Here is a 23,432-nt window from a genome sequence, read left to right as displayed (position 1 = left end):
GCATCCTCCCTGACTTTGCACAGTGTCTGCGCGAGAAGGCTCACTGGGGGAAACACATACATGCGGAGGCCCCGGGGCCAGCTGTGTGCCAGTGCATCCGTGCCGAGGATGCCGTCGGTCAGGGAGTAAAACAACTGGCAATGGGACGAGTCCAGAGAGGCAAACAGATCTATCTGTGAGGCCCCGAAACGGTCCCAGATCGGCTGGACCGCCTGGGGATGTAGTCTCCACTGTCCTGGGGCCACAGGCTGTCATGAGAGCTCGTCGGCTGCACGATTGAGCAGGCCGGCGATATAAGTGGCACGAAGCGACCTCAGATGCTTCTGACTCCATAGGAGGAGATGGCGGGCGAGTTGCGACATGTGAGGGGAGCGTAGACCACCTTGATGGGCAAAGAAGAAAAAATTCTGTCGCTCTACCACACTTGACAGCGTGTTTCTTGAAACATAAAAGCCTAAAATGCCATTATATTACTATCTTTTGCTATTTTTATTTTTTTTGAATGCAGAAAGAATGTAATGTCTTTGGTTTTGTTACTTTTAGTTATTTGTGTTATTTATTTTTGTTTATTGTTAAAAAACAAGAAAACATATAATCCGTTAAAATGAAAACCTGGAATATTTAATGACATACTTCAAATAAAGTCAGAAGATTCAATATACAATAATATTTTATTTTGATTATGTTTTTAAACAAATTAGGGTTATATATTTCATATTTTATGATTTGCATATGTGTATGAATTCCAGTACTTTTTTTTTTATCTTTAAGTGACATATCAAAAATTTGGTAAAGGCTGATATTTTTTAAATGATGGGATGTATTGAAAAAAAAATACATTGAGTGTGGTAAACACAATTCAGTTTAAAACACATTCAAGATAGCTTAAATTTTAGCACTGGGAAAAAATAAAACGCAATTAGTTTACACAAAAATTAAAGCAAACCATTTTAGAATTCTTTCCTAAAATAGGCCTAATACAATTCAGATCTAGATCTCAATTAAAAATATGACTTTCGGGCTCATACTAATCTACTTAATAACAACAAATAATATACAGACGTGACAAATACATTGTACATGTTTATGCATGTTGCAACTTTGTTAACATTTATGACTATTAGTGTTTGAATTTGCATATGATACCACTAGAAATGTATTATGTGCATGGTGTTCAATAGAGGGCGCCAGTAAACATGACGCACAATTTGCTCAAGAAAAAAAAGCACTAGCCCCTACATTAGGTCGGCTGCAGAAATTGTATGTGTACGCCTGCGCCCTTGACATGCTGCTGTCTCGCTGCTTTATAACAGCTGCACTTGAAAGTGTTAGACGCTGGATACCAACCTTGACGAACCGAATAACATGAATTCTTAACACAACGCGTAAATCTACACAGTATATCCTTCGTGGAGTCTAATAATATGTAAGGATATCGGCTGGCCGTGAGCACAGTACACGTCATGTGTCGCGCGAGCCGAATCACTTGAAGTTCGCTGGACATTATTTCATTTTCTTATTCGGCATATGGAGACTCTGCTCTAGATAGCTCACAGTCTTTGAGATGATCCATTTCTGCAATGGCGAGGGGTCTGTTTTCACGGGCCTGGCTGTCAAAGACTTACCACTTTCAGGTAATAATGCTTTTGAAAATGTATGCTGAAATGAAATGCTACTATCTCAGCGAATGCTTTGGTGAGAATGAACGGAGCAATGTGAATGACCTTTAAAACCGATAGATTTTTTCTTATATTTAATTTATATATTGTTTTTAACGAGTGCTGCTGCTCTAATCTGCTTTGAATCAATCTGTCAGCTCTTGATCAGCGACCGTTGTTGTGTGACAGTAACTCTCATAACTCTCGCTTTTGAACAGCAGTTCAGAATACGTTTTTTACGTTAGAGGCATATAGGGAATTCTTACTTATTATTTATGGAAATAAGTTCTCCATTTACCCTTGAGAGGACTGGGTTGCCATGGGCTTCTATGCTGTGAGATTAATCCCCTTCACTGGACGAAGTTAAAACGGTCTCATGTCAGCCTGTATAACTCCACAACAGGAGTCAGGACTATAAGAAGCTTAAACAGAAGCCAGGCTTACAGCACACATGTGCAATGTTTGTTAATTTGCATACAAACAGTTGTGAGTCATTGATTATGGTTCAGTAGGCAAGCCTAAACTAGAGGTATTCATAAACGTTTAAAATAGCAAACTATATGTGAAAGCAATTAGTTCACATGGTCAATGGCTTTAAATGTGGAATTAAAGATGAAAAGATTACTTGAAAAATACACTAACAATTAGAGTTAAAGTATTACCAATTTTGACATTTTAAGGTTATTATTAGACATAGACAATATGATTACTGTAAGTTCTTGTAGACTCAGGACCTATTCTCCAAAAGCTCAGTAAGATTTTTTTCTGAAAAGCAGTCAATCCAGTTCCAGTTTGTTTAGCAGGCTTTTTTTTTTTTTTTTAACCATTGTACACACCTTTTTTGTATGATATCATATTTTCCTTATTTGTGTTTTTGGTATAACATTAATCCACCCTTAAAAGCATCCTTAACCCTTAAATGCATGTTTTGCCAATCATTATTAAATATTCGGGTCTTTAGCGAATATGTATCTAACACAGAGGGATCTCTACCTGTGGTGATCATATAAAATAATAAAATAGAGCATATTTTGTTACCTTTTGGAGCTTGGAAGGGTTCGGTTTGAGCAGATGTTTAATACCATCATCACTGTCCTCGTCAGAGGAAATGTATTAATTTCCCAGTACATTCAGCATCTGGCTCATATTCGCGATCTCAAACTTATTCTCAAAACTATAATTTTCAACATCTTCAAAATCAATATTTTGATCGCTGACAGCTTTTTATCAGATCCACCATCAAGTGACAGTGACACAACTAATATTAGATTGCGTTCAGTACTTGCTCTGCAGTAAATTGCTGAGCCATTTCAAGTTTTTGTTTTCTGCCTGCTGTAACTGTGAGTGAAACGTCACTTCATCATTGTGTATCAGACAAGTGATTTGCACTTATTCAGTAATCATCAGATTTAAATTATTGTTGTGCAGAAAAAGATACTTACACTGTTACACACCTATACAATCTTTACAAAAAATAAAGGGAAAACAAGCATTCTTTTATAATTGTATTGTTTTTTAATGAATTGATTGAGGAATACTAAGAAGGTTAATGAAAGGAAAATGAATGAAGAAGAGGGTAGTGAATTACGCTTTCTCAGAGCTAATATGACTTGAACTTTTATTAAAAAAAAGCTCTGAATAATAATGCCAAACAAAAGACATAATAATAATAAAGTATTAATAATAATACTATTAGTATTGTGATGTGTATAAATATTGCTCATAAACGACTGTTGAGATAGTATTCTCAATTGAACCAACCGAGTAGAAGCTTGGAAGCTTGCGTCATGACTAGAGATGTCAATTTACATTTTCCATAATCAATCATTGTTTAAATGAATGTTCAATTAATGAATTGATTATTCATTAACCTTAATCTATTGAATCCAAAGCGGGGGTGCTTCTAAGTCATCACATTACTTAACAACAACCCCTTGCTTAACCAACACAAAATAGGTTTTGTTTTAGACCTTAGAAGCTTGGCCAGTTAGGGAATATGACCAACACTTCACAAGTGCTTTCAAAATTGCTGACATATTAGAAGTGCTCCATTTTCAAGTGTTTAAAAGTGACTGTTTAGATGAAAATGTGATCTATCATTGTACATAACAGATACACTTGTCATATATCGTTGACAAAACTAGCAGAATACAACAAGCATATTTGTTTCAGTTAAAGGCCAAACTATACCATGTGTATTTGTATGAAAAATGTCTTCCGATGCACATGCAAACAGTATGCTTTTCACTACGTTGTTTTTGTAACATTAGGCTAGCCTATAGTAGATCGCATTATCTTTATTTAGAGCATGTGTTCTCGAACGAGCCCAAACATAACATAAGACAATGCGTAAATAGCAGAGTCGCATGACACGCTGCTTTGCTAAAGCTATAGAACTTTCGGGATTCGTGTCATGATCATGACGTTTTCCAACGTTATGGTTTCCAATGTGCTAACAAAGTAAATGGGGTCGATTTTGATTTAAATTGAACGAAGTTGAAGAATTTGACAAATAGACCATTTTTATATGGTTAGTAAAAATGTCCTCAAATGAAAGTTAGTTCCAGGGGTCATATCCTTAATAAACAGTTTATTTCTGGCAGGATTTACAGTGATTAATGTTGTATCGCACGTGAACTGAAGTGAAATGGCGTGGAAGTAGAGTTTCTCGTAACTCATGATGACACTTGCTGTACCAAAAACAAGAAAATGAAGGTGTGTGTGGTCGAGTGAATCGCATCAGAAGGAATCGGCAGCATGATGAATTGACTTGAGCTCTGTGCTGACAGTGCCAGAGCTGGTGCTTCCATGCAGGAATGCTGACTCTAGTCTGGAAAGCAGCAGGCCATAGGAACAGGGAGCATGTGGCTTCGGACTCTTCTGGTGTTGATGATGGTGTGATGGACCACTGATTTGTGGAAAATAAAATGTACGGCAGCAGATGTTTTTATACATTGTGAATTGATTAGATGGTGTTTTTTTTTAAGAGAATATAACCAAGTCTGAATGCAAGTTTAAAGTCACTTATAGAGGACTACTTTCCTCTTGAAACACTGGAGGTACACTGTTAAATGGTCAAGCTTTTGAAAGTCGGATGGATTCTGATTGGCTGTCAGTGTTTATTGTTCATCAGCTGGGGGGAAAATTTGCTCTGAATGTGATTCCAACACTATCATTCTACTATTATGTTATCATCCTTGTTGTAAACAGGCCACCATGACACGGATAAAGTCGGCATGAAATGGATGTTGCGGTATTTTTATCCGAGTGAAAAGTCTTCTGAAATGAGAAAAAAATGAAGAAAGAAGAATTGTCCATTTTGATTTCATAGTGACTTTAAAACTATCTGACAACAGCTTGCTGACATCAGGTTGTCATCTGACATGGAAAGTTGCTTCAGAGCAAGTTATTACATTTCAATGAAAGATTACTTTAACCTCAGTGATTTATTACATTGGCATTTGGGCTGCACGATATTGGAAAAAAAACTGACATTGCGAAATTTTGTATTTCTAGCCTATAATGCAATATGAAAACAATTTCCCAGATGACTCGTAAAGCTCTATTTGTAAAGAATTTATCATTCTAAGATGATTAGGGTGATTTTGTAGGAGAGTGCATCTGCAGAGAAAATAATAAACGCATTACAAGCAAAGATAAATACAATAGAATAATGATACAAATTCAATCTTTATGTTTTTCAGGTAAATCGGGTACATTTGAATAATCAAATGTAAAATAACACATAGTCTTCACTGTATAAATTAAATATAATTAAATATAATTCAGAAAGTCACTTTCTCTTTTGTTGTTTGATTAACATTGGTGACACAAAGCTGGGTTTATATTAGGCTGGTGTCACTTATGCACGTATCCAATATAATGATACGCATCCCTTTTCTTTTTCAATTGTTTAACACAACCGACTGTGTTTATGAGGATACTCATCGAGCACGTGCTGTCTGCACGGCTCTGTGTGCGCGCACAGAAAACAGCGCACAAGTTCCAGACTTCTTGCTCTTGACGTTTAAACTGACAAAAACACATGCTAAATAAATGCTAAACTTTCACTCTATGGTGGTTAAACTTTGCAATTAATCCGCGATCACATGAGTTCCGAACCGGAGCCGATCAACTACGATCCCTATCGCGCATGTGACTATCGCGGATGGCACATCGTGATATCCATACTAATATGATATATCGTGCAGCCCTAATTGGCATTGCTTTTGGGTGACAACTGCACAAGGACACTAAAGTACTCTAGTCTAGGGCTGTTAAATAAAAAATTTAATTTCGAATATTTGTTGAATTTGAAATAAAAATCCACATTCAAAAAAAAAAAGAAAAAAGGTGCATTCAGAACGTGCTAGATCTAGACGGACATATTTGACCGTTGCACTCTCATGACAGAGCCACATGTTTAGAAAGCCATGTAAAGTTAAAAGAAGTTCAACTTTTAAAAAACATGTCTCTGAACTGTTTTTTTTAATTTTTTTATTCCACTGCATGTTTTAAACGCAAAAGTACTCGGTGTGATTGGCGGCTTGGCTCTTTGTATTAAACTATGCATAAATACATGCTGCTGTTTTGTTTATAATTGTTTGTGCAATTTACTAAATTATATTTGATGCATAAACGTAATTAGTTATATTTTGGTCTATAATTCAAATTTAGTTTTGACATTCCTAAAGTACTCTTGGATTTCAATACTAGCAATTATCTATCTTTAAATAGTCTAAGTATAGAGTTGGACCCTTTAGTTTCGCAAATGTAAGGATAGATAGCATGAAGAAAGTCCATTTTGAAAACGCCTTAATTGACAAGACAAGACAAGACAAAAATTGGTTTGTCTTAAAGTGTTCTCCTTAGCGTTGTGTCTGGCAGACTGGCTCTGTAGGGCTGTCAGATTGATTTCTGAAATGGACCCAGGGCTACATTTATGTGTGAAACAACTTCTCCTTAGATAATTGTTCTGGGCTGAAGCTGCTTGTAAGCCAAAACAGTTAATTAAGCCATTTCAGCAGCAAGACAGCAGTTTGCTGAAACCCTTCTCACACTGAATAGTGCTTGCGAAGGTTGAGAGGAAACGTTACACATAGTAATGTGAAGGTTTGGGGTGGTTGATTTGCAGCTCTATACTTGGACACCACCCTCATGTGCTCCATAAAACACAGACTAGCGTGATTTGGCAGCAAGGAGCTTGGTCTGAAACAAGCTCCACTGAGACATTTGTACGGGGAATCTGGCATATCCCCAGGTTATTGCCTCACATTCATCTCATGATCACACACACATCTGGATGTGTGTTTTTCTTGGAGATTTTCCTGGACTTCTTTTGTTCAAGACAAGTTCATAAGCTGGACAACATGATTGCTTTTCAATAGGGTTTGAGTAGCAGCAACTTCTTAAACTTTTCAGCCATGGAACAGTGATGGTTGTTTGATACAAAGGATGGGGGGAAGGGAGGCTTCCAGTGTCTGAACTTCATGACATACTTTTGCTGTTGACTCTCTTCATAAGCAGATTTTTTTTTGTTGTGTGGTATTACAGGGGTGTATTCTAGAAAGCAGGTTATGCAACATACCCGGGTAAGTTTACATACAAGTATGCGCCTTTGCGGATAACCTCAGGCTATGTACAGAGTTAATTTTCAGGCTATGTACAGAAAGTAGCCATAGCAACTTACTCTCTGAACCTGCTCCGGAGCAGGTTCTGTTACAGGGTTAGTTTACGAGGTATTCAGCGCATGTGTGCTGATGATGATGATGATGATGAGTGAATTCACTATACACACTTTCTTAGCGTATCTTTCCATTGTGACTGTGGTGAATCTGGTGCACTGTTAAAAATGGCTTTTACTATGAACATACTCTGGATTGAACTGTGTGTTTTTGGATCGAGCATACCCCAGTAAGCAAGGTTTGGTTTAATGAACCGAGAGTTCAGACAGAGTATAATATGCGACGGTGGGTTAACCTTGCTTTCTGGGGGTACTGGGGGTCCAGATTACCAAGTCCTGTCAGAGCCATAGGGTTCAGAGCATGTACTCTGAGTTTGGGTCGCTTATAATGTGCATTTAGGAAGGCAACAGGTGCTGATCATCTTCCCAAACTTCCCTTTCCCGATTCCCATCTCCTATCCCTATCCATCTGTCCTCTGCTTCCTGTCTGAAACTGTTCTATCAAAATACTATCAACAATTTAAAGATAAAAAAAGAAAAGAAATGTCAAGTCCTAGCTTAAAGTGATGCGAGGACTGTATTGTCTGGATCTCCAAAAATCATGTGAGAGTAATTATGAAAGGTTGAATGATAAAGGAGTCACAAGGGAGAACATTTCTGACAAATCTAATTTGGACTTTTTAAAGACCGAGTCCTTCTGGGAAACTAACCTGTAATCATGTCTGAAGGAAACCAGTATTTATACCTACCAGCTTCATTGCAGTTTTCTTGTATAAAGAGTGAATGGGATTTCTGAGTTATGGAAGGAAATAAAATCTGAACTTGCTGTTTTACAGCTGTATTACAGAAGCAGCGTCTCAAGCCCACATAATGGGTCTTCTACTACTTTGATTCACATTCTTAAAGCTGAAGTGTGTAATAATTTCCACTAGTAGCACCAAACAGAATTGCAAAAGTAATCACCATGGATTTGTCACACCATTGGTTGAGTCAGTGCTGCTCTGGGCTGGTTCTCACTGTAATTAACTGTCATTTTCTGTAATCTTTTCACTGTAATTCCAGATGTTCTTTAATAGCACCTGCTAGTAAAATCTCCAAACAGCAAATGCACATGCTGAGTTTAGACTTTACGCTGAGAATAGACATCTAAAGCGCAATGACTTATTTCTATCAAAAAGAACACATTAAGCTTTGCACCGCTTTATTTACATGGACCTCAAGTACATACACCCACAGTTTGCATGCATCACAGATGTAGCAATTACTTTCACACAAGCCAGCCCCGTACACAGGCATGAAAATTGCATATGTAGCACACGGCTTTAGTATGTAGCCCCGTACCTAACACAAATATGAAAATAGAGCCTATAAACACCTTTGCAATAATGTGGAAGAAGACTTAGCCACATTATGCAGTTTGTATTTAACAGTTTTAATGAACAAATAAACGAACAACTAGTGTTGGTGTTTATTCTTTATACTTGACCTGAAGATTTATAATGTTTTACAGCATTTGGCAAGTAATTAAATAATTGATTTGAGCCATTGTTGAATATCCGGCTGTACTGTAATCTAATAATGTAAACACTACTGTTCAGATGTTTGCGGTCAGTAAGATTTATTTGTAATTGATGTGTATTCAGCAAGGACTCAGTAAATTGATCAAAAGTTAGTGATCTCTAAACATGTTGCGCTTCAGGTGACCTGAGCTGAGTCCCGGCTTGGGTACCTTTTCTGATCCTTTCCCTCTCTCTCCCACTTTGCTTCCTGTTTCTCTGTACAATCTCAGTAAAGCCACAAACGCCAAAAACAAGCACAAATAGCCAGTAAAGACAACTTCCAGTGGCTAAAAAACTACTACTCTACATAGTGATGCCCCCTGATGCCTTTAACTTTAAACTGCTGTAAAACTCGATGCCCAAAGTGACATGGTGATAAAGCTTCGGTGACCGCAGTAACCACAGCTTTTTCATTTCTGCAGCATAAAGAGCTTCATGCTGGTCTTTTTGTAGTTCAAAGCCCTTGTGTGCAAGAGCACCAACAAAGACACCCTCTAGTCGAGGGTGTCTGTCACAGGGACTTCATTAAAATGAGTTAATGTAGCAGATGAGTAATTGACATTGCTTTAGTTAAGAATGATCAAATTGTGGCTGTACTCATTTCATAACCCATTGTCTGGTAGTTAGAAAATAAGTGGTTTGTTGACTGATTATGGGTGTATTTCTTTGGACTTGTTGTAGCAGGAAGTTTTCTGTTTCTTCAGCCTCTTTTTTTGCTTTTGAAATTTGACATGAGTCATGAACTACAAGTAAATATTTGGCTTCTCTTGTTCAGTCAGGATTTGTGTTTACTTTTAGCATGGACTGCGTTGAAGTTCACGACCCAGGCTTATGTTTACTTTCTGCTTCTTTCCCCTTAGGCTCGTCTGTCCTATACTCGAGTGAAGTATCTCTTTCTCACATGGCTTGCTGTATTTGTGGGTAGTTGGGTTGTGTATGTGCAATACTCTACTTACACTGAGCTGTGCAGAGGACGAGAGTGCAAGAGCATCATAGTGAGTACGACCCTCTCTGACAGTCGCATTCATTTCACTTTCATCTTGGTACATCTTGATCATTATTGGACACTTAATTGTGCAGCTAATTTTACATTTAGTTTACCTTTGCCATCTGACACTCAAAGTTAATCTTAAACACTAATAATTTAACACTGTCAAATGTATTCTTTAGCAAATCTCAATATAAATATACATTTTCATACTGTACAATATAATGATGTGATGCCTAAATTCACTTTATCATATCGATTATTGTCCAAAACAGAATAATAATGATTTTAATATTGGTGCATCCCTAATAACAGTACAGTGATATTTAAAGGGAATAGTTTGCTTAAAAAGAGAAATTAAAAGAAAAATAGTTGTTCTTTTTTACTGTTTATTTAGAAGGGACAGTGCATATTAATGAACGTACAATCGAAATTGACGTAAATACGCCGGATTTAGCACAGTGCTAGTTTCCATCCGTAGTCCCAGACAATACAAAAAAAAGAAAGAAAAAAAAGAACAAACAACATACATAACAACTAATAAACATAAAGCTACAAAACATTAAAAGTACCTATCGTAAATGCCTGTGCATAGACATCCCATGCTTATTACTAAATGCATGTGTTCCCTTCTTCCATAGAAAATATATTTGAAAGCTATAGTGAAGGGCAAGATTTGTTTGTACCCGACACACACAAAGCTATTGTATGTCGGCATGAGACTTTTATAATATAGTACATAAGTCATATGAACCCTTTTTATGGTACTTTTGTGGTGCTTTTATGTCCTTTTTTTTAAAGCTTGACAGCCCCTGCTCAACATCCACTGCCACTGTATTGAAAAGAGCAGCTTAAAAATTCAGCAAAACATCTTTAGTGTTCTATGGAATAAAGAACGTCATATGGGTTTGATATAACATAATAAATTATGGGAACTTTGAATTTTGGGTGAACTATCCCTTTAAGCCATAAATGAGGTAGAAACAAACATCCATGTACTACCTAACCCCCAGCCCCACCTATTGGTGATGTAGTGAAAATGTTTCTCCTGTATTTAAGCCATTACACCACATCTTATTAAAACGCTTCCACTTGTTCAACAGTATGTCACTTACATGCTCATTGAAATGGACCTTCCTTTTCCAACAGTGTGACAAGTACAGCAAAGGTATTATTGATGGCTCTGCCTGTAGCAGCCTGTGTGAAGAAAGCTCACTATACTTTGGAAGGTGCCTCTCCACCAAGCCAAACAATCAGGTAAGACACAATAAGGCTACGTCATCCACATTAATCTGGAAATGTAAAAAAGAAAAAAAAGTGTTCTTTCATTTCAAAGCGAACTCTGTCCACACTGAAACATCTGAAAATTGCTTAAATCACTTTGCTGTGCATGCGTAAAACATCATAAAGCTCACTGGGGTGATACTGAGACCACATGTCATAATATTCTCATGCTATTCTTCTGGCACGATCACTTTATTAGGTTGCACTCAATCGGCATTCCATATATGGTTTAAGGCTCGTTCATGTCGCGACTTTTGCATACTCAAGTTCACTATTTTAATAGTAGATGTGTGACAAGTGTGCTTACTATAGAGAATGATGTTATTGCGACGCTAATGCATTGTGACATGCTCATTTATTCCAGGTGTTTTTACACCGCAGCAAGATGAAAAATCTAAAATTTTCAGAATGCTGCAAGGCAAGCACACCGCAAGTCATATGACAAGAACCAACCAATCAGCTTCACCCTTTCCGTTTGAAATGAACTTTGAAAGCTCTGCCAAGGTGGAGCTGATCATGCCGAGTGATCATTGCTGTACAATATGCGTCACATGGCTGAATATGCATCATCATTATCGAATACCATCATTTCCGAATACCACACTACAACGTGAAAATGCGTTTTTCAAATTTATCCACTTTGGAGAGATTCTTTAAAAATATAGATTTTCTGTGTAAAAAAGGCCAAAACATAAATTTTCCAACAATACATTTATCTGGAATAATGTGGATGCCACACTCACCATAGTCCCTATAATAGGGTGTCCAGTCCTGCTCCTGGAGGGCCACCTTCCAGCAGTCTAGCACTAATGCAGCCTTCACGTGCTATCCGAATTATCGTAAATACGAGTTTCCTAGACAAAAAATTGACAATGCCCTCTCAAGTCATATTCACCACTGTGAAGCTCAGGGATAATTTTGATGCCGAGTTCTCAAGTTGGGCAGACAATAAACTTTAAACATGGCGGAGGGCAGAAAGTTGGCTACTTACTTGATTAATACCAAGTAATTATTATTTATTTATATTAGCCATGTCTTATCATTAAAGTAGTGTATATTTACATGTATGAATACTTTAGTGAAGTGTATTGTATGTTTATACAAATAGCCTGTGTTTGAGCAAAATTCCGGAATCGTAAGCAAGCTTTCTATGCGGTGAATGTTTATATGGTTGTTGTCAATGAATGGTATGTATGCTAAATATAATTTTCACTTTAATAAACCTGGTGTCCTCCATGATTTATGTTCTTTCCGACAATAAAGCACTTGAATGCGACAAGCTCGTAATCGCGACCTCAGAATTGGGAAGCAGGAAAAGTCCCATAGTGCGTGAAGGCAGCATAATTAAACACACCAGAACCTTCAGGATCACTAGAGCAGGAGCAGGTTTGGACACCCCTGCCCTTAAACCACATGCATCTCTGTACTGTCATGTTGACATTGTGTTCATCCACTACTCTTAGGTCTATACAGGCAGCTGGGGTGACCTGGACGGCATCATTAAGTGTCAGCTGAGTGACGTCCTGCACTATGAGCTGGGAGAGGAACTGGAGCCAAAGAAAGAGATCGCACTCTTTGACAAACCCACTCGAGGAACCTCTGTAGAGAAGTTCAAAGAGATGGTTGCTAGTCATTTGAAGGTTTGGATACTTTTGTTTTTTTTAAACAATGGGGGCTTTCACATTAGGGGCTTTCGCACTGGTTAGTACTGGGAACTAGCCACCAGGGTGGCTCCCCAAGAACGAATCGTTCCCTTAGGAACATTTTCCTGTTTGTGTTCACACACCGCTAGTAGGAACTCTGAAGTGACGTAAGCCCTGCTTGTTGTTGTGACTTTTATTTTGACGGCGCGGCGGACCTTTCTGTCATTTATGTGTATTCATAAATTCAAAGGGTCCAGGACTAGGTTTAAATGTTAGAAAAAAAAAATCTATTTTGAGACATCTTGCCATACCAAAAGTGGATGTTTCTGTAGAATGTTACCTTCTTTCTTCAGTTTCCTTCTCATAGTTCCTAGAACTATTGGTGGAAGTACCCGGTTTTGAAATGTTCGCACCAAAAATCCGGGTACTTCCGTCAATAGTTCTAGGAACTATGAAAAGGTAACTCCGATGCAAAAGCCCCTATTATTGTAGCACTCAATTCTTTAAATGAAAGGTGCATTAAGTAACTTCAACGTCATTGTGGCTTTCCTTTAAAGTCGCAATGTAATGGACGTAGCAGCATATTTTCTTTCATTTTGTGACGTACATCCGAGTGAAATGGATTATCAAAAAAGAAAACGTTGGACTTGGTTCTATTCATTGTCTGTTGATTGGACAGAAGCAGATCTAAATGCGAGCTTGCTGTCGATTGAATAAAAAGGGGGAGTTTAAGTGGACTAAATGATTTAGTACTACTATTGCGTTGAATGCATTCATATTTGCAGTGAACTGTACCCCAGACCACCTTTTTAAAGTGGACTCTGATATGGATCGGGGTTATAGCACCCTTTAAAGGCTTTGAAATTTCTTTTTTCACTGTAATTATTTGAGTATGAGAACATAAAATCAGTCAATTCCTTGTTTTGTTCCTACAGGCAAAAGTTGGGGAGCAAGCCAACCTCTCCAGTTTGGTAAGCCTGATCCTTTCAGTGGCGGACAGCAATAAAGATGGCCTCATCTCTCTCCCCGAGGCCAAGTCTGTTTGGGCTTTGCTGCAGCTCAACGAGGTTCTGCTGGCAGTGGTGCTCCAAGACCGAGAGCACACACCTAGACTGTTGGGCTTCTGCGGGGACCTGTACGTGGTGGAGCGGGTGCCTCACGCCCCCCTGTACGGCCTCAGTCTGCCGTGGCCCATGGAACTATGGATCCCTACGGGAATGCGGCGAAGCATGGACCAGTGGTTCACGCCTTCCTGGCCCCGCAAGGCCAAAATCTTTATCGGCTTGCTGGAACTTATAGAAGACATCTTCCACGGTACCTTTGGGAGCTTCTTAATGTGCGACATGAGAGCCAGTACTTTCGGTTACAACGATCGGCACGACCTCAGGCTGGTGGACGGGCGGCGTGTAGTTGCTGAGGAGGCCTTCAAACAGGCCATGATCCTTCAGCGCTGCGAGGCCGATGAGGACTGCGTGTACGGCGTGGACTGTAGGACTTCGTGCGACCGCGCAGAACACCGGTGCATGGCCGAGGTGGCTCAGCCCAACCTGGCCAGGGCCTGCGGAGCAATGAAGGATTATCTCCTACGAGGAGCTCCGTACCATATACTGGAAGAGCTGGAGAAGCAGCTGTACGCCTGCATGGCTCTCAAAGGTTCAGCCGAGCAGATGGAAATGGAGCACTCGCTCATTCTCAACAACCTCAAGACCCTGCTGTGGAAACAGATCTCACACACCAATGACTCCTGAAGGAAAAAGAAGATGCGCTGGTGACTACGTTCAGATTCTTGAATGTCTTCTGAAGCACTTCAGGCCATTGTGAATCTGGCTGGAGATTACAATGCTGGTAGGAAAGTGGCTGGGAAAAAAATGCTGATGGCAATATTCAGTGCTGCTTTGGTATTAAAGTTCTCTTTAGAAGGGGGTAGAATTAAATTCGGGAGGACTTTTTGCTCAGGCTCAACTTTAGAGTAACGTTCACGTCTGTCTCGTGTTTGTTGTCATGCTTTGTCATACACGATTGATCAGCGATCATGTTAAATTTACAATTCCTTCAGATGTTATGAAGGAGCAAATGACACTAACTTTGCATCCATTGTTGGATGTTAACAGAGAAAATTTAGGAATGCACTCGCCACCGACTGTGGTTGTGTGTCTCGTATTGTAATGTTTATCACATGAGCACAGCAAAAAGAGTCATAAAAGAGCCATTTTGAAATGGACATAGTCCAATGCCTTGATATGCATGTTGCCAGTGAGTGTGCGTTTTTTTTTTTTAGTTCAATGCTTGTGTGTAAAAAAAGGTAACACTTCACAATAAGGTTCAATTTGATGACACATGAACTAATAATGAATATTTCTAAAGCATTTATTAATCTAGGTTTATGTTAAGCTATAAATATACTAACACATTTCAAGTTGTATAAATTAATGCGTTACAGACAAATTACCATTGAGCATTATTTATAAATTAAAATGAACCTAGATTAACAATACTATGTAAATGTATTTAATCTTATTGTAGTGTTACCGATCTAAATGTTTACAAGTTTTGTGAATCATGCTAAAAGGAAGGAAGCCACCCAACTGACATTTCACAGCAGTGATCATATTTCTAATCATTTTAGTTTGTTGGGTTCCCAATTTATACTCCTAAGGCATGTCTAGTGAAAATCATCTTGATATGGTAAAAATTAGAGTTTAATCTAAAACAATATGAAATGTCAATCATCAGAGTCATGATTCTTAATGTACTAATGAATGAATGGATAAAAAGTGCTGTTTTTTCATCAACCATTTTTCAGTGGGATGTTTGATCATGTACATTGTCAGACTGCTTCAATTTTGTGTATTTATAAATCACACTGCTGCTGATAAAGAGTTAAATGGAGATTTTTATAAGATTTGATTGCATGACTTTGCACATTAAAAGTGTTTCAAATAATCTCCTGAATCAATCTACATCGTCTCATGTTCTAGTGTACCAAAGACCACAAACACAATATTCTTTCCAAATGATTTATTTGGAAAAGGTGCACACTTTCTTTGGAGCGGTTGACAGTTCTTCTCTTCAGTCCTCTTCAACAGCCTCCTGCGCCCGGAGGAAACTGGCCTTTTTCTGGGCCACGCGATCCTTCCTCTGGGCCAGAGTGAGCTTGGCACGGTTCCACCTACAACACAATATCATCAGTGATGAGAAAAGAAACCTCTCATCTGCTCACAGTAGAGTAGTAGATGGTAATGTAGGAAATGCAATCATCTGACATGCAACTATCAGTATTATAACAAGTAGCAACAGCACGAACATTTATACAGATACTAATAAACAATGATGTCAATACTGTCCAACTTTATGGCAATTCATTTCATCCTAGGGCATCCCCAAGAAAAAAACCTGAAAAAAATGACAAAGCGTGTGAACGCACCTCTTCTTCTTGACCTCTTTCTTGGGCTTGCTCTCATGAACCGGGTTGTCACGGATGGAAATATGAGCCTTTTTGTACATCTCTAGAACCTGCAGGAACCGGATAATAACACAATGAGACGGGTGAAGGTAAAGCACAGGAAATACTACACTGTACACAACAAACAAGAATTACACTTCAAGAGATTAAAGAACGAGATTTAGCCACCAGCATCATGTCACAAATAGTATTCATCTAATGATGATACAGTATCTGATCAACATGACACTTTCCTGTATCCAATCTTAAAAAGATTATCAATCTGTGCCCCGACTCTTTTAATAGGAGTAGTTCATCGAAAAGCAACAAGTGAACCTGAACCAACAAAATGTTCAAGTTCTGTGACAATGCTTAAAGGGATAATTCACCCAAAAATTAAAATTGTCTGTACGCATCGATTTACGTCAAAAGAGAAACCCTTGAACTTGACACACAATGTAATGATGAACGAGGTTACCCAGCCCTGTTTGTTTGAACCGTGAGAGGCGTCAAAGCTTACGCCACTCCGACATCATACATCATCAAGTGTTATCTCTTCTGGCGTAAGTGGACTTGTGTACGGCCGTCTGCCGGAAATTAGTTATTTTAGTCAAAGTTTTAAATATGGATATTTTTCTTACACGAACGCATCACTTCACTTCAGAAGGCCTTTATTAGCCCGTCAGAGCAGTGTCGAGCACTTTAATCATGAATGGATGCGCATATTCCCAAAAAATATACCCATTCACTGCCATTATAAAGCTTGGAAGAGCCAGGACATTTAACATACCTCCGATTGTATTCGTCTGAAGAAGAATGTCATATACACCTAGGATGGCTTCAGGGCGAGTAAATCATGGGCTAATTTTCACTTTTGGGTGAACTATCCCTTTAAAAGGTATTGACTCCAACTGTGTGATCCATTCAAATCCAAAGGCAAACAAAAGTTAGCAGTAAAGTGATCCTGCAAAGTGGTTTCTTACAATTTCAGGTGTGACGCCGTTTTTGATGAAGCGGGAGAACTGCTTCTTGTACAGGTCCTCGTCCTCCTCCATCAGATAGCTCATGTACTCTGACACGTTCTGGCCCATGATGTGCTTCCTGTGAACCTCCGCATTAAACTCCTTACTTTCAGTGTCATAGCCCGGGAAGCGCTTAGTGCTGAGAAACGGAAAAAAAAGTTGCAATGTCAATACACCCATCAATAAAGACAGGACATACAACTTCACAAAATTGGATGGAACTTGCAACAATATGTGTGGCATCACTTAAAGCAAAGACGATCATCAGACACACACTGCAAAAATTAATTTTTACTTTTATTAATTCATGCGCTCAACATATTTGTCTGTGATTGGCTACAATGATCAACGCTTCAAAATCATGTTGTGAATAGACATCTTTGACGCTCTTCACCGAGGGCACAGATACACACAGAAGCGGTTGAAAGCAGATCCGGTGATAGATGCCTGCTTTCAAACGCTCCTGTGTTTATCTGTGCACTCGGTGAAGCATTTGCATTTGTTATGAAAAATAGTAGCCTAAAGATATTTAGTATAATGCACAGCAACTGCTATTTCTTAAAGGGGTCATGACATGAGAAACCAAATTTGCCTTGATCTTTTGGTATATAAGAGGTCTTTGTACCATTTAAACGTCCTGCAAGTTTCATAGCTTAAGACGTCCTCCCCATTATAAACGAATCATTTATTTAATCAAGCTCTAAATACAGCTCGTTCTGGATCCATGGTAAGAAGTGACGTCACGGTACGAAGTGACGTACCAGCGTTTGCATATAGACCGCCTCCAGCAGAAGACAGTTACGCTTTAAGCGCAAGGCAACTACGCTCATTTTGTATCGTTGTCGCGCCCGCGCGCTGCGCGCCTCACAAGTGTTCAGTCGACGGACAACGAGTGGGTCTGTGTACAGGGAAATTACGATGCCGCAGATGTGCTGTTCCTGCTGTGGACAAACAACATCTTGGAATACGCTGCGAAGGATCCAGTCGTCAGGGAAAAATGGATGCACTTTATTTTTTGCGGACGTCTCAGTCACGGCAGTGTTAGTTTAAGCGTTTGTTCTGTACATTTGAAGGATGACTGTTTTGAGCTTTGCCAGAAAACTGTTGCTCAAAGATAAGTCCGTGCCGACTATTCTGGGCTCAACATCGACGACGCAAACTGTAAGTAATGTATTTAAAACTTTAAACTACTTTTTAAATACGCTGAAAGATCCAGTCGTCAGGGAAAAATGGATGCACTTTATTTTTTGCGGACGTCCCAGTCACGGCAGTGTTAGTTTAAGCGTTTGTTCTATACATTTAAGGATGACTGTTTTGAGGAAAAAATTCCAATATGATGCTTGGCTTTGCCAGAAAACTGTTGCTCAAAGATAAGTCCGTGCCGACTATTCTGGGCTCAACAACGACGACGCAAACTTACTTTTTACCATGGCTAATATAAACACATTTGTATAAGAGAATCTTGAAAATATGTCGCCTCTCTAGTAGGCCTACATGTGATTAGTTAATGTTAAACTGTTAGCAAATTAAGCTATAGGATAATTATGCAACAATAATCCGTTTTCAAGTGTTTCGGGTTAAATTTTTTTTATTAATTCAAAATAGTTTCACTTTCCATGTGGACACGAGCTGATCCAGTCTTCGTTGTTGTGGTGATGGTTCATTTTCCTCTGATTCCGGCTCAAACATAATAAGGTTTTATCATTGCAAGAGCCATCGCTTCGCATGCATCACCCGCTACTAAACAGTTGCGCCGAATCCGCAAACGTTCTGGCTGGGGGCGTTAATAATTGATGCACAGGCACTGACGTTAGCCAATCATAGCAGTGGGCGTTAACACTGAACTCTTAAAGGGGAAACACCCCCCAAACAGACTGTTTGAATCAGAGGATGAGAAACAGGGTGGGAAAAGGTCATAAATCACTACATTTTAAAAGTTTTTTGTAAAAAAAACTATAGTAATACTATAATTGCACCTAAGGGAACATAATAATAAAATAAAAAAAACCATGTCATGACCCCTTTAATAAATAACACGGTAATTATTAGGGAGTACCGATATGATACTTGTATTTTCATAGTGCTTTATGCACACTTTCAAGTACATTAAAGTTATTCAAATCAATCCAATGTATACAGGGATGTGCAGTGTGTTTCTCAGGGACTCAAATGTAAAAAGGTGCATCTTTCACTATGGAGTAATTCCAAATATATGGGCCTACTGATATAAACTTTGTATTTTATATTTACAATAAGCAGAATAACTTTTGAGTGATTCATTACAAAAGTGCGCATCAAATATGCTAACCACAGAAGCTGGAACATGTGTGTGACAGAATAGACCTCATTCACCTAAGCACATGGAGTGAGCAAACCCACTTGAAGGTGCATACCGCCACCTACTGCATGACCCCAGTACGACAATATAAAATCCGGTATGAATATCCCACATTTCTGCCACAATCCTATGGTTTCAGTTAGAGTCACTACAGTAAATCAAGGCAAATGTTGGCGACTTGTGGATTGAAAAGCCTTCAAACTGTATCATCGTTGCACAATGTTTCTCCTGTTTTTTGCATGAGTGTTGTTGAGAACGTCAGCGGTTTCCTCTGGCTTTACAATAAATTGATCTGTGGTTTGTATGGGAGGGCTCTGCACAGAACTGGAACACTTCTCACTGGATCTCACAGCACGGTTTAGTGGTCATGTGATCGAGACGGTCAGCGCTGCATTTACGCTCGCGCTGCCGTTTAAAGCTTGAACATAAATGGTCCGTGTGGCGCACGGTTCAAATGAGTAGCGCTGTTTCGTTCTGCTTGTGGCACATGAAACATTATATCGAGGAAAATTATATCACGATAAATATCGTTAAGGTTTTATCGCCCAGTTCTTTGTGCATTTGGTCTTAAAAGGACAGCAGCATAAAAAACTGCTGTCTGTCTCATGTCAATCAAAGGACAAAGATCAAAATCACTGCTCTTGATTTTAATCAATTTTGTATTTAATTTTTGTATTATAATAAGAATCAGTTCATATTTGATTCAAAAGTGAAAACTATGCAGTGTTTTAGTTAAACAGTTGATTATTCAATTTCTGTACTATTTCTCACAACTTGTTTAAATAAACCTACTTTAGCCAAAAAACTTTTCATTTGTATCTTTGCTGTATTGTATAGATACTACTGTTTGTAATTTGCTTCTTTGATCTTATTTTTAATAAGAAAAATAAACTAAAAATAGATATAAATAAAATTTCTCATACCATGAAATAAGACTTTGGTTATATCGCTCACCCCTACTTCTAATCATACATTTCTTCCTCTTCCTAATAAATCTTCACCTCAGACCATTTCAGAAAATTGAGTAAACTTTCTTCAACTATGCGTTTCTCATTCTTAAGGTGTTCATTATTGACTTCAGGTAATAGCTTATTTTTATGGAGAATACTTAAAAGGTCCCATATTGTACACCTTTCTGAAGTTTTATTTTAGGTTTTGTCCTTTAGAATATATATTTGTGGTATAACTATCAAAAAACATCCCAATATATATTTTACGGCTCCTTTCTCAGAGCTCTGCCAAGAAGAGGTCGATTTTGCCCTGTCTACTTAATATTCATGAGCCTCTCTTCTGATTGGTCTGTTGTTTTCTGAGTGACCCACCATTGGAGGGGGCGGTGACTGAGTAGTTCTGACATCACATTTATACTGAAGTCACAGCGGCTTGTGAAAAGGCACAGCTACTTTATGCAGGCTGTGTGCAACTTATATGGTAGTTTAATAGCCCCTAGACCTCTGTTATCATGAAAAAAGCCAGGACATTTCAGTTTTGACAATATGGGACACAATATGGGACTTTTTGAAAGCACCCACACATCCAAAAGTGCCGAATCAATGTCCATTGTCGTAAGTTTCCAAAAAGAAAAAAACAGCATGCACTGACCTGTGAGGGATCGACAGTCCTCCGTCCACCGCTCCTTTGAGAGCTCCAAACACCTTATTCCCTGTGGTGGTTCTGGCGAGGCCAGCGTCCAGGTAGCATGTAAACGCCCCTGGCTGGCCATCAATGCTTTCCACATTAAACTCATCGCCAGTCACCTCAACCTGGCCTTCGTAGACCTTATCCAGACCAAACTTATTCAGCAGCTGTAAGCAGATAACAAATCTGAGTACGACCAAACTATGAGATTTGAACAATACTAGACATTCATGAATACTAAGGACATTTACCCTGCGTGCACACAGCAAACCGGTGCAGTAGGCGGCAGCGTAGTTGGTCAGTCCTACAGTAATGCCATACTTTGGCAACTCGTGAGAGTAAGCAGCGCAGACGATCGCGTCGCCTTCAATTTTGGCATATGCGATCTGACAGAGAGAAAGACACAATACACTCAGAAACCCAACAGTAATTAGCAAGATTTCAAAAACTATGGCAAAGACTACATGGTAGTAGTTCATACCTGGCAAACAATATCCCTGTTGGAGAGTCGAACGATCATCCTGTACTTCGGTGTGTTGTACTTGTTCTTGTCTTGGATGACAAGGCGTTTGCGGGCAAAGTAGTCAGTTTTTCCCTCTGAAAAGACCAAGTATGTTAGACAACTGTTGAAAAGTCATCCTAAGTTGGTCTTAGGATTCATACAAAACACGTTCATTTCACTGCTTTTCCACTGAGTTTCAATATAAAAACGCTAGACTGACGTGTTTGACGGTTGCGCTCACGTCTCGTATCTTATGTCTCACGCATGACACTGTGCTAGAGTTAAATCTCAACACCTTGAGTTAACTACGTGCTTCTCACTTTTTCCAAAGCAAAAACACGTTCTGGGTGAACCGGCCTTAGAGGAGTTTGAGTGGCCAAACATAAAGTTCATGATTTCAAACTATAATGCTCTATATTTAGCAGGCCACTATGTTGTATTCATGTCATATTCATTGTGAGCAGTATGTAAAATTAGTTATACCTTGTCTTTAATTGAAGAAATATTATTCCTAGTGCACACGGGCTTGCCAGATTACTGAGTGCACTGCTGTTTACAGTGATTACTTCCTTTTCATTCATATTTTATCAAGTTTTTTTCATTTTCAAACTTTTTATTTCTAATTTTGTAAAAAGTATGTTACATAAATATTCATTTCATTTCAGCAATTGTTAGCTATGTTTTTACTATCTTTTAAATTATATATTGTGATGGTGTTTCTGTGTTGTATAGGCCACCCAGCTCTCTAAAACATAAATTGACCACTAGTTTCAGCCATTTAGGACATCCTTGGTGACCATCTAAACCAGCTGAAAGACCAGCATAGGTTGTTGGACACATTCTTCCCCAAAGGTAAGGAAACACGTTGACATACCTCGCCTCCTCCTGAACTTGACCTGGTATCTCTTGAAATACGCCTTGTTCTTAATCACCTTGACGAAGCCCTGCAACAGAAAACTTTATTAAGTTAAACAGTTGACAAGCAGGACAGCAGAGATTTGAGAAGCAATAATCCTAATGAGACTGTCGGCTGCCTCTGGTTATGATCCGATGATGCAGTGCGCGAAGTGACAGTAAACATGACAACGCAAAACGGAATAAAAGAACAGACTTTTAACCCGGGCAAACAGACACAAAACTACTACTAAAGGGAGAAATGCTTATTTTTTTGCGGTTAGTTACGAAAAAAAAATTATTCTAGTGCTTCGAGGGAAATGTGCCACTGACGTTCACGCAGCGACTGGACTGACCGATTGAATCTAATACCATCCCGTCGCTTCATGAGTTCATCTTTCATGGAAATCGAGCTATAATAGCTGGTGAGGGCATGTAATGAGTAGAACATTGTATTTTGGTGATTTACTGACCATTTTGAAATCGTTTGTTCTCCTTTAGGTTGGGAGACTGAAGTCTTCAGACTCCGATACTGCTCCCGCTGCACTGAGAAAAGGAAGTTCATGGTGCGCTGCGACCGGATAAACAAAACCCGCGCTGGCAGACGTGTGTGCGCTCCTAGCGTCCTGGAGGAAACACGGCAGGATAGTCAGGCCCGCTCACACCAAGAGTTATTACTATAAAGATAACTATAAAGATAGATAACTATTAACTCTGTTTATTCTACGCGCGTGTTTTTCTGACGCTTTAAATGCTCGAGATCGTTACAGCAAGTTGGATT

The 23,432-nt window shown here is 38.9% G+C and overlaps 2 protein-coding genes across 2 annotated transcripts; one reads left to right on the top strand and one right to left on the bottom strand.

Moving 5' to 3' along the window:
- The first annotated feature begins 1,179 nt into the window (after window positions 1–1,179).
- dipk1aa (divergent protein kinase domain 1Aa) lies at window positions 1,180–15,791 on the top strand. The gene is made up of 5 exons (XM_079614255.1): window positions 1,180–1,634; window positions 9,761–9,895; window positions 11,038–11,145; window positions 12,636–12,812; window positions 13,751–15,791. Exons 1-5 carry the CDS (start codon window positions 1,581–1,583, stop codon window positions 14,561–14,563), a joined length of 1,287 nt encoding a protein of 428 aa, XP_079470381.1. The 5' UTR covers window positions 1,180–1,580; the 3' UTR covers window positions 14,564–15,791.
- A 27-nt stretch (window positions 15,792–15,818) lies between these two features.
- On the bottom strand, window positions 15,819–23,277 carry rpl5a (ribosomal protein L5a). Its single transcript, XM_079614257.1, has 8 exons — window positions 23,125–23,277; window positions 22,632–22,701; window positions 21,737–21,852; window positions 21,507–21,641; window positions 21,220–21,422; window positions 17,241–17,418; window positions 16,240–16,328; window positions 15,819–15,984 (listed from the first exon to the last, which is right to left on the bottom strand). Exons 1-8 carry the CDS (start codon window positions 23,125–23,127, stop codon window positions 15,885–15,887), a joined length of 894 nt encoding a protein of 297 aa, XP_079470383.1. The 5' UTR covers window positions 23,128–23,277; the 3' UTR covers window positions 15,819–15,884.
- Window positions 23,278–23,432: the final 155 nt, after the last annotated feature.

This window comes from Phoxinus phoxinus (assembly GCF_949152265.1).
Source record: "Phoxinus phoxinus genome assembly, chromosome: 5".
NCBI lineage: Eukaryota > Metazoa > Chordata > Actinopteri > Cypriniformes > Leuciscidae > Phoxinus > Phoxinus phoxinus.
This window is presented reverse-complemented; position numbering and strand designations above follow the sequence as displayed.